Source organism: Siniperca chuatsi, linkage group LG5 (genome assembly GCF_020085105.1).
Source record: "Siniperca chuatsi isolate FFG_IHB_CAS linkage group LG5, ASM2008510v1, whole genome shotgun sequence".
NCBI classification, from domain to species: domain Eukaryota; kingdom Metazoa; phylum Chordata; class Actinopteri; order Centrarchiformes; family Sinipercidae; genus Siniperca; species Siniperca chuatsi.
Genome location: NC_058046.1, coordinates 14,465,596 through 14,476,815, shown reverse-complemented (window position 1 = coordinate 14,476,815; position 11,220 = coordinate 14,465,596). Strand labels below are relative to the sequence as shown.

The 11,220-nt window shown below is 41.4% G+C and overlaps 2 protein-coding genes across 5 annotated transcripts; both read left to right on the top strand.

Moving 5' to 3' along the window:
• The first annotated feature begins 194 nt into the window (after nt 1–194).
• ubl4a (ubiquitin like 4A) lies at nt 195–3,402 on the top strand. Its single transcript, XM_044197993.1, has 4 exons — nt 195–396; nt 1,672–1,777; nt 1,903–2,129; nt 2,764–3,402. Exons 1-4 carry the CDS (start codon nt 349–351, stop codon nt 2,869–2,871), a joined length of 489 nt encoding a protein of 162 aa, XP_044053928.1. The 5' UTR covers nt 195–348; the 3' UTR covers nt 2,872–3,402.
• Nucleotides 3,403–3,590: 188 nt separating this feature from the next.
• si:dkey-32e23.4 (dynamin-1-like protein) lies at nt 3,591–11,149 on the top strand. Of its 4 annotated transcripts, none has more exons than XM_044197984.1 (18): nt 3,591–3,830; nt 4,453–4,579; nt 4,822–4,963; nt 5,264–5,302; nt 5,527–5,573; nt 5,679–5,750; nt 5,844–5,930; nt 6,098–6,260; nt 6,798–6,918; nt 7,073–7,411; nt 7,828–7,948; nt 8,107–8,262; nt 8,355–8,444; nt 8,550–8,648; nt 8,856–8,972; nt 9,061–9,170; nt 9,295–9,454; nt 9,593–11,149. In XM_044197984.1, the coding sequence occupies exons 2-18, from the start codon at nt 4,478–4,480 to the stop codon at nt 9,647–9,649; spliced, it is 2,022 nt and encodes a 673-aa protein (XP_044053919.1). In that variant the 5' UTR covers nt 3,591–3,830; nt 4,453–4,477; the 3' UTR covers nt 9,650–11,149. The 4 variants fall into 4 exon arrangements, 3 of the variants coding, with proteins under 3 accessions (XP_044053919.1, XP_044053918.1, XP_044053920.1); XM_044197983.1 differs by having other exon boundaries at nt 8,841–8,972; XR_006378162.1 differs by lacking the exon at nt 9,593–11,149 and having other exon boundaries at nt 8,860–8,972; nt 9,295–9,435.
• The last annotated feature ends 71 nt before the right edge of the window (nt 11,150–11,220 follow it).

Below are 11,220 nucleotides of genomic sequence, written 5' to 3'. Positions count from 1 at the left end.
CAGCCAGGGTTATCCTTCATCTTCTTTTTCCCCCTTAATATTTAATTATGGTCTGATTATCTCGAGCATAAGAGACAAAATATTTTGTAATTTCCTTTCTTTTTTGGGTGAATTATCCTCCGCAGAGAGCAGCCATCAGCAGCCCTACAACACTCCAGCCAGTAAGTGGCAGTAATGGCACCTGAGAGCAGCAGCAGGCAGCCCGCATCTGCTGGAGAAGAAGATGGGCCGTTGACAAGAGAAGAAGCCCTGTGGCTATCTTAAGTTAGCAGAGTAACGTTACTTGGGTATATTTTGTTGCTGAATCTTTGAAGGCGTTGTTGTGTTTTATTCAGGCTATCTTCGAAAATGATCCTCACCGTGAAACCGCTTCAAGGAAAAGAATGTAGTGTACAGGTAAGTTAAGCACCGCCGAGCAAGCTAACTGCTAATTGTTATCTCCCTAACGCTAGCTTGATTCGCAACATTAGCTATCCTCTATAGGCAAGCTAGCTGATTAGCCGACAGCGGTGTCCTGTCACATGCTGATCTACCTCTGAGGGAAGCAGCATATGTTGCTTGAGTCTAAAGATTAGGTTGTCAAACTCCACACAGTGTAGCTTAAATGGAGCCATTGTACAATCACATCTCGCTCCATTATGAAACGACGTTACTCCTAGCTAGCTTGCGAGCCACATCTTAGAGAAAGACACTAACGTTAACTGTAACGTAGCGTTACCACCTTCAAACACAGCGGTGTTGAGTGGGAGGGATTTCTGTAAGTCCTTATTTGGTGGTTTTTGTAGGAACGGGAAGTCACAAGGCAAATACTTAAATAAAGCAGTATCTTAGGAAAAATGTTTTGGCTAGGCCAGCACAGCAGTATAACTTAGCTACTAACTTACACGTTACTATCGTTAATTGGCCTTCCCTTTGTGACGTTATTTGCTCATTATAGGCCAGTCCTCGCCCCAGTTTGTGCCTATCATGTTTTAAAATGGTAACGTTACTGTATGGGGCACAGACTGGGGCTATAGCAGGTCACATATGAGTAGAAACACCCACAGCTAAATAAAGGAGCGTATGAACTTTATCAGCAAAGCATGTGAGTGTAGGAACCACTATAGTTTTTAATATGATCAGTATACTGCTGCATTAGTCTTAGGTTTTGTGTATAGTTAATTAAAAAAGAACAACATTGATGCCAAACACTAATCTAAAGCATGTGATGATGTGTGTATCAAATGGGGAAGTATCTCACATACTGGACTAAATTTTGTACCCAGTAGAAGAGAAGTGACGCTTAACCCTATTCTTTTAAACTACGTCAGTGATCAAGTCCATGCAATGTTTCTCCTAGCTCTGCTCTGAAAGTAAAAAAAAAAAGTACCTGCCCACACTCTAACATGCCTGTTCTCAGCTATGTCTGCAGTGCTTATGGGGTAAATACTACCTCTATAGGCCAGTGACTGTTTATTTTCTATAGGAAGAATCTGCTAAAGAGGCCATTTACCAAGGTAGAGGTGCATTTGTCACTTGTGAGTGTGAAGTCCTCATTAATCGTTGGTTTTATGTGAAGTTGATGCAAAGTAAGAATTGCAGATTGGCTACACTTTCCTGCAATTTAAATACTGTCCATCTAAAGAGAGAATGCTTGCCAGATATAGTTTCACCACGTTGTTGATCTTCTAGGTGACGGAAGACGAAAAGGTCTCCACAGTGAAGGAACTTGTGTCCGAACGTCTCAACATACCAGCAAACCAGCAGCGGTTGCTCTACAAAGGGAAAGCACTTGCAGGTAGATTTGCCAACAGTTGTTTCATAACTCTTTTGCAGAACTGTAATTGCTTGGTCCACCAATCTATTTTGCACATGAATCAAATGTTTACATTTTTGTTGATTGCATACTAATGCTTTCCTCAGATGAGCACAGACTGAGTGATTACTCCATTGGGCCAGAGGCTAAATTGAATCTGGTAATCCGTCCAGTGGGGGAGAGGACTGGAGCGTCAGGGACGGCAGCCAGCAGCAGCAGCAGCAGCAGCAGCAGCAGCGGCACACAGGGAAGAGTGTGGCAAACTGTGTCCACTATCCTTGCTAGACACTTTAGTCCAGCAGATGCAGCAAAAGTCCATGAACAACTTATTAAGGTATTTGAATGCAACATGCTTGCTGCCATGCATTGTTATCTGAGATCAAATCAATCACATTTTTGCTAATCCATTTTGACAGGTGGATATTTACATTTTCTAAATTGTTAAATCTAATGTTTGATGTAAAAAAGGTAGCAAACCAGTGGAGGCTAGAGAGTCAGAAAATTAAGAAAGGCAGCATCAGATGCTGATTTAAAGGCCCTTGGCCCAATTATGTATGTTTAATGAACATGTGGGGATGAGGGCCAAAGATGATGATGTGATATTTATTTTAAATATTTGACAATATTTTCCAATTGACATCTGATCTTTTGCCTCTCGTTTCTATTGATATACATGCTGCTTTTTAAATTTAGTGACTGGATCCTTCAAAGTCTGAATATATCTTAACAGGGCAAGCCGCCTTTTGGCCAAATATGGAAGACACAACCAGTTTATCCTTTTGAAGCCATAAAAATATATATATATATATATATATATATATATATATATATATATATATATATATATATATATATATATATGGAAGTTATATGGATATATTAACCCCCACACACACACACACAGTCAGTCAATCAGTAGAAAATTTTGAATTTGCTGTTTCTCATTATTTATTTTGTTTTTCTTCAAGGACTATGAACGTTCACTTCGACAGCTTAGTCTCGATGACATTGAGCGCTTGGCAGGAAGACTGCTTCACCCCGACGGCGAGGGCATGGACACCTCATACATGGACTAAGAATGCATAGCTGGAAGTTGCTTATTGTGCTTGTCTTTTGAGAGGTTCTCAGTGCTTGGAGGTGTGCACAGTGTTTAGAGTGTGAGGCATGGAAAATACAGTATCAGTTTTCTTGCAGAGAGCCAAAGCTGAGTGAACACGGATAGCACTGACTGTTAATTATCTCAGCAATAGGGCTTTCTTATCCACGACCAAAGGACTTGGATAAGAAAACTATAAGCCACTTTGAACTGATCCTCGTCATTGATGTTGCAGTAATGACACAAGACCTGATCACATAATATTTGAATACAAAGGAATCCATTTATGCTGTTGGTTGCGCATGATCTCTGGCTGCTAAAACTCCCAGGGGGACACTAACCTCAACTGGAGGGTATTTGTTAGTAATGTCTGTGTTGGATGATGATTGGGTGTTTTCTGTTAACCATCTGTGAGAAGGTAATACATGTTTTATTTCGTAACTAACTGATCTTCATTGTATGATTTGTAAATATCATGTTTATATATACATACATTAAAACACAGAAAAAAGGCTAGTGTTGATGTTTCCTGTTGTGTTGTGTGCTGGTATTTTATGTGAAGTCTAAAAGAATGTAATGGAGGTTGACTGGGAAGCGTTTTTAGCAGTATTCAGCGTTAAAAAGTAGAAGTGGTTAAATATACAAATGAAATGAAAGGATATTGGGTCTAGACTTTAGAAGGCGGGACCAAACTGCGTCTTTTACGTGTCGACCAATCAGGTCACGGAAACGCTCATGAGTCATATTTTATGGCCAATCAAATTCCTGAAGACTAATGCGGGTACCGCCTATGTAGTAAATCGACGGTTTTTTTTTTTTTTGCGCTAATTTTGGATAACTATTCGGATAAAATGCGATGTTTTTGACACTCGCCCGTTTCCTACGAGCTATGAAGGACAGACACGTTGGCTAAGGTGGCATATTATTTGTTGGACATCGGTAAGGTCAAAATGGAGCATCGGCTATTCCAGGGGTTAAGCTAGCGTTAGCACAAAGCTAATACTTCTCTCTTTCACTTCCTGCATTTACCAAGTAACGTTAGCTAAAGCCAGCTAACATTAGCTGATAATACCGAGCCTTTGGGCCTGTGCTGCTACATCATTTGTTGCCATGTAACTTAGACGTTTGGTCAGTGCCGTGATTGATGAATAGCCAGTTTTCAACTTAAAATCCTACTTTTGTGTGTGATCTGGGAGGATTCGGCACAGTGTTGGTGTAACTGATGCTTGGGCGTTACACCCCCTCTCATCAGGACCACTTTTTCCCTTTGGCAAAGCAATACTGTTTTCCCAGTGGAATAACTGTAGCTTATTTATTTTTTATATTTGTATTTGTATATTTGCAGTCGCATTAATTCAACACAGTGTTCTGTTTTGTTTTTTCTTGCTCAGAGTAGAATGCAGCAAATCTTATTCCTATTGGGCTTTTGGGAATAGCGTTTTCTATCTAGCGTTTGTTCAGAGTTAGCTCATTCTATTTTCAGTATGATTTAAGGTCACCTGAGTTACTCTGCAGTACTTTATGTCTGTCCATTCATGTTTGTACTGTTTTATCAATTTAGTAAGCGTGCCCAGTCTATTGGAAGGATGGAGACTCTAATTCCCACCATCAACCGGCTGCAGGAGGTCTTTCTCACAGTGGGTGCAGAAGTCATACAGCTGCCTCAGATAGTCGTGGTTGGATCTCAGGTCAGCCAGGAAAAAAACACAATGAAAAGCCTAATTATAAACTTAACCTTTATCTGTAACCCTTGCCTGAACTTCACTGTCATTACTAAAACTGTAAGGCCTCTGATTTGAGTTTAAGTTTTTGATTTGATCAGAAATTGAATATGTATCGTTAATGTGTTTGCAGTGCACACTGATAGACACTGACTGTATCAGTGCTGTCAGAAACATTGCTGAATTGCTGTCATTATGTGCCATAACAGAGCAGTGGAAAGAGCTCTGTGTTGGAGAGTCTGGTTGGACGAGATTTCTTGCCTCGGGGATCGGGAATAGTCACAAGACGACCCCTTGTGTTACAACTTATTAATATTGCCCCTCTGCAGGAGAGACTGAAGATCGAGAGTGGTACCTACACATTTATTCTTATTTTAAATAAGAGGGGAGTTGTTTTGATTTTCCTTGAAAACGCACAATCAAATTTTGGTAAAAGTTATGATAAACTGAATATCCGCATATTAAAGTAGGATAGCAAGTTCGTAAGTTCTGTCTAGGTATGGAGTCTGCTTAAAGTAGTTTATGTGTGATTAGCACTTAGGCATGGCGCTTTCACTTACTGTTTGAACTGCATACTACTCCTCGTAGAGCCTTGGTCTTTCTTTGCTAACATGCAGTCTTTCTTCCTCTTCTTATTCACTACTTTTTCAGGGAATGGGGTAAATCAAAATGCCCAAAACAGCTACCCAGGTCTCTGTATATGTGGTCTGCATGGACTTGTTTTTGTTTAATCTCATCATTTCTTTTGTGAACTCCGTCATACATTTTGTTCATTCTGATCTATATCTGTCAAGCATGATATAAGTCCATTTGTAATCTTTTCAATTTTCATTATTTCTCCCCAAACCGTAAATTTAAATGGAGACATCTCTTATATATATCTTTCTTACACTCACTCTTCTATATTTGTTCAGGTGTCAAAGCTGAAGAATGGGGTACATTCTTGCACTGCAAGAACCAGGTACATTTATCTGAAAGATTCAAATGATTCAAATGCAAGCAACCTTTGTCCTGTGTTACGAGCTGCGTTTACTTGATACATCATTCTCTCACCTTTTTTTGACAGATCTTCACAGATTTTCAGGAAATTCGTCGGGAAATTGAAGCAGAGACTGAACGCAGCTCAGGTGACAACAAGGTGAAAAGATAGCTTTGATGTAAACTCAGTGATGCCTTCAATTTAGCTTTTTACTGCATTCATGATTTCCTTTTCTTTTTCCATGCCCTCCAGGGGATCAGTCCTGAGCCCATATATTTGAAGATTTTCTCACCCAAAGTCCTTAATCTCACCCTGGTTGATTTACCTGGAATTACAAAGGTAAACACAGCCACTTGACAAGGATGTTGATTTTGTTTCATGTGTACAAACATAATGGTACTAGATCATGATTAATGCTGATTGCATTGCATATCTAAAGATTCACAGCAGCACCCTATCTGTGCCGTGCTTACAGTAACGCTGGTTGCTTTTTGTTGTTTTCTCAGGTTCCTGTCGGGGATCAGCCAGAGGACATTGAGGCTCAAGTACAAGAGATGATCTTGTCCTTCATCTCCAATCCAAACTCCCTCATCCTCGCAGTGTCCCCTGCCAACTCTGACTTGGCCACCTCTGATGCACTGAAATTGGCTCGTGAGGTTGATCCAGATGGTAAGACATTTTTTACACAGGGGCCTCTTCTCCTCAGATTTCATTTTAATTTTCCTTCCTCTCCATCTGTGCTTATTACATAACAAGCTTCAAGTAGAAATGCATTTTAAATTATTAAATGCGAAGAACGCATTATACTCAAGTCATTTCAGGCTATTGGACCTGCCAGTCTTCTCTGTTAACAGCATTCTGACAGTTACCAGTTACTTAGATAATTAATGTTGCTATCATGGTTCACTCTGAAGAATAGATTGATAGATGATGCCTGTAGTAATTGTCTGGGTGGTTGGCAGGCAAATGCTTGTTGTACACTTTGATAGTATGCCAGTTAGGATATCTGTATCTGGGCCCAAATGTTCCCCTGCTGGTTTCGCTCCTGTCCCATCAGAGACTTGTTTCCTTGTTTTCTTCTATGATGTTCTACTGTATGCTTTTCTCCTGTCTTTCTCAATATAAATGATGAAAAACTATATTGGGAGGACTGTTAACTGTCCCTAAAAATATGATCAAAGATCTCTGTGTTTGTGTGCCTGTCAGGTCGTCGAACACTGCTGGTGGTCAGTAAGCTGGACCTGATGGATGCAGGGACTGATGCTCTGGAGGTCCTTCTGGGTCGAGTCATTCCAGTCAAACTTGGGATTATCGGTGTGGTTAACAGGTTTGCAATAATAAATTGTTGATTGTTTTCTTTTATTCTAGCTATGTAATGTTTTTAGCCTCACAATACAGCAAGGTGGCAAGTGGTTCATATCCTTATTACCCTGATCATCTGACTACACTCCCTCTCTCTCCTTAATTGGTGATCCTCTTAGGAGCCAGCATGACATCAATACCCAGAAGAGCCTGGAGGACTCAATGAGAGATGAGCAGGCCTTCCTGCAGCGCCACTACCCCTCGCTCGCCTCCCGCGCTGGCTCACGCTATCTGGCCAAAACTCTCAGCAGGCTGCTCATGCACCACATCCGGGACTGCCTTCCAGACCTCAAAACCCGAGTGACCGTGTTGAGTGCCCAGTACCAGACGCGGCTCAACAGCTATGGCCAGCCAGTAGAAGACCACAGTGCCACCCTGCTGCAGATTGTCACCAAGTTTGCCAGCGATTACTGCAACACCATCGAGGGAACAGCCAGATACATCCAGACCTCAGAGCTGTGAGTCTGACCTCTCTACAGCAGCAGGATCTTTGTTGAACAGCAAATGCTTTTATGATGAAAGCAGCCTTTGTTTAATGTTTTAGTGAATTGCCTCAAATTTTCTCAGGTTGTCATCAAATTTAGCACTTTTTTGTTTGCTCAAAGCATTTTTACTTGCATTGGTTCACAATGTATTTCTTGAGCGTAATGTCCTTGGAGTAATGTCATTGTAAATTAAAGTGGTATCAGCATCTTCTGTTCACCTTCATCTCTACAGCTCTCATACCACAAGGCTATTAATTAATGTAAATATGTAGGGAGCAAATATTGACCTTTTTTGGATGACTGCATTTCATTTCTGTGCAATTAACATTGCTGACACACAGCACTGAGAAACAGCATTGGTGTCACAGCTGAACCCATCTCTTCCACAGCTGTGGGGGTGCTCGAATCTGTTACATATTCCATGAGACCTTTGGCCGCACTTTGCAGTCCATCGACCCGCTGGGAGGACTGACTGAGCTTGATATCCTCACTGCCATCCGCAATGCTACGGTGAGATTCTCCTGAGTTCATTCGTGTAATTTGTTTAATTAAAATTCTAGTCATGTTCTCTCATTTGAAGAAATAGCAGGTAAATAGTAGAACTGTGTGTGTGTGTGTGTGTGTGTGTGTGTGTGTGTGTGTGTGTGTGTGTGAGATTTGCCCTGCAGGGTCCGCGGCCAGCACTTTTTGTGCCCGAGGTGTCCTTTGAGTTATTGGTGAAGCGGCAAATTAAGCGGCTAGAGGAGCCCAGTCTGCGCTGTGTAGAGCTGGTTCATGAAGAGCTGCAGAGGATCATCCAGCACTGCTCCTCTTTTAGCACACAGGTTAGCCAAAAGATATTGATTGACTTCCTGAAACAGAGTAGCATTAATTATGACAGCGCCATTTTAAGAAAGTATGTCTTTGTGTTTGCAAGGAGCTTCTGCGATTCCCCAAACTGCACGATTCCATTGTGGAAGTGGTGACTGGATTACTGAGGAAGCGCTTGCCGATAACTAATGAAATGGTAATCCACACTTTAGCAAAGATGATCTTTAATACTAATTATAATAACTAACAGCTACGTCCTATTAATTGCCTGGGGTATTTCTTTTGCTTTTTTCCTTTTAAGGTACACAATTTAGTAGCAATAGAGCTTGCCTACATCAACACAAAACATCCAGACTTCACGGATGCAGCGCAGGTCTCAGCATCTGTCAACAGTCAGCAGGTAGTTATTTGTCCCTTACAGCAGGTACTCACATTTATCATTTCTTCTGCTATGGTAAACAGCAGAGTTGTGTTCTGTAAAGCTTTAACCATTATGTTTCACATCCAAACAGTACAGCCCCTTTCAAAGCGTGTAGTGGATTCCAGTATTCCAGGCTCAGCCAAAATTGCTTTGACCCTCTGACTTCCTCAGATTTCTTGTTGTCAGGCAGAGGCCCTTGATGGAGGGAAGCGCTGGAAGAACGAGAAGGTTGCGGAAGAGAAAGGCCCCGCTTCAGGCTTTGGCAGCCCCAGCAAAGGCCAGGCCATTAACCTCCTGGACACAGTGAGTGGTGGGATTAGCAGTAGGACAAAACACTTAGTACTGAATACATGTCAGACTGTCAATGTTTTACTGTGCCCCTCTCTGCCAGGCGGTGCCCATATCCCGCAAGCTGAGTGCGAGGGAGCAGAGGGACTGTGAGGTCATCCAGCGCCTCATCAAGTGCTATTTCCTCATTGTCCGCAAAAGCATCCAAGACAGGTTTGGCTGGAACAAGTCCAGATCACCTGGGGGGGCACGCACTCTCCCCATTTCTCCTCCTTTTTCTTATGGTTGAGCTCAGTTATTCTTATTCTAACTTTGTCTCGGGGCTGTGTGTCCACAGTGTGCCCAAGACAGTGATGCACTTCCTGGTTAACTTTGTGAAAGAGCATCTGCAGAGTGAGCTGGTGGGTCAGCTTTACAAGCAGCGACTGCTGCAGGAGCTGCTCATTGAGTCACAGGACATGGCACAGCAGCGGACCGAGGTTGCTCAAATGCTTGAGGTAAAATTGGCTGATGCTTTTGTTCTCTGAATAGGTTCTGAGCATCAAGAAAAGCAAGTCCCTTCTCTTTTTCTTTTATCTACTAATTTAAGGCCAGTGATTTAACCACGCTCTTTTATTTTGTATTTTTTTTCTCAGGCGCTCAAAAAAGCCAGTAACATCATCTCTGAGATCCGGGAGACCCATCTGTGGTAGCCAGAGGAAACGAACAATTCCCTTATCATAGGACAGCTTTGAGAGTATGATAGTGTGTGTGAGTTTACAGCACAGAGAGTAATTGTGTGTGAGAGCGTGGGTGTTTGTCTATGTGTGGCAGTACCACAGTTTTCTCATGGACCAACGACCATAGTACATTTAGATCTACTTTTTCCCGTCAGTTGTAATCCTTACCAATACACCGGGACCGTTGCTTTTCACTGTGAACGTTGTGTAGTGACGGAAATGAATTAAACACTCAGGCCGAAAGTGTTATTGCAAAGTTGAAATAAGAAAGACAAAGCTGTGAACAAAATCTTTTTGCGTCTTTTTGTGACAAAATGTTTGTTGGGTCATAAGACTGTTGCTGTAAATGTAAAATGTAGATTATATGTGGAGTATTTAAGTTGTTCTCCAGGGTGTTTTTTGGATCAAAATGTGTTCACACTGTACAATTCCACACTTTCCAGAAACTGGGCTTCCTCTGTGCCCCTTCAGCAGGTGCTAAAATTATGTTAGATTAGATGTGTTCCAACTTTAATCCCCTTTGTTGGAGCATTCACCAGAGATGGAAATGAAGTGAAAATTCAACTGACTGCAATGCAACACTGCAGACAGACCATTGCCATTTGCAGAAATTACAGGATGAATGCAGATTGTTTTTCCAGCTCGGTAATGCTAATCAATATCAGGTTTATTTTCCAGAGTCAAATTTACATATCAGCCCATTTGTACTGTTAACTGTTGCACTGACCTTGTAGTGTTGTATGTAATCATAAACACGGAGACAATGTGTATATATAATATACACATACACAGAGGGTAGGACTGTAATGTTCTGTAGCTTCTCTTTATTTCCTTGAAACAATTATTCATTGGTTTCTGCTGTTAATAGTACGGAGAGATAGGGAACTATCTTATTGTCCCTGACCAGTAGTAAGGATATTGCCCCAAGTATAAGAGACTCAGTATGTGGATACCTCCTGCATGCATCTTAAGTTAGCCAGAGCCGTTTGCTTCTGTGCCAACAATCATTTCGTTGTGTAATATCGCTTGATGTGAAAAATTATACATCTTTTTCCATCTGTTCCCGACTTAGGTTGTTGTTCAGGCAGATTCCTCCCCCCAAGTGCTATAGCGATTAATGTGAATCGCTTCTCTTAGTCAATACACATAGTTATCCTAAAAATGTGGCTTTTTCAGGAAGACCTGCCTTAACAGGATGATCAAACAGCAACACTTCTTCTGTGTAATCAGGGAGCGAACACAACATCCTGTCAGTCTGTCTTTCTGAAAGCCCTGTGTAAGTTTGCATGTGTGTGTTCAGTATGCATGTGTGGAATTATGAATGGCTGCTTTATGTATATTTTGTATTATTTAAATGTATATTATTATCATGTGTCAACTGCCTCTGAGTTCTTGCCTGCCAATATTTGTGATACATGTTTACTGAATGAAGTCTGTTGAGATTGGAGGGACTCATTAAACCCTAACAAAGGACACTGCAGTTTGGGTGTTATTGATGACATGCAGTTATAACAATTGATCAGTTTTCATAAAATCTGTTTGTC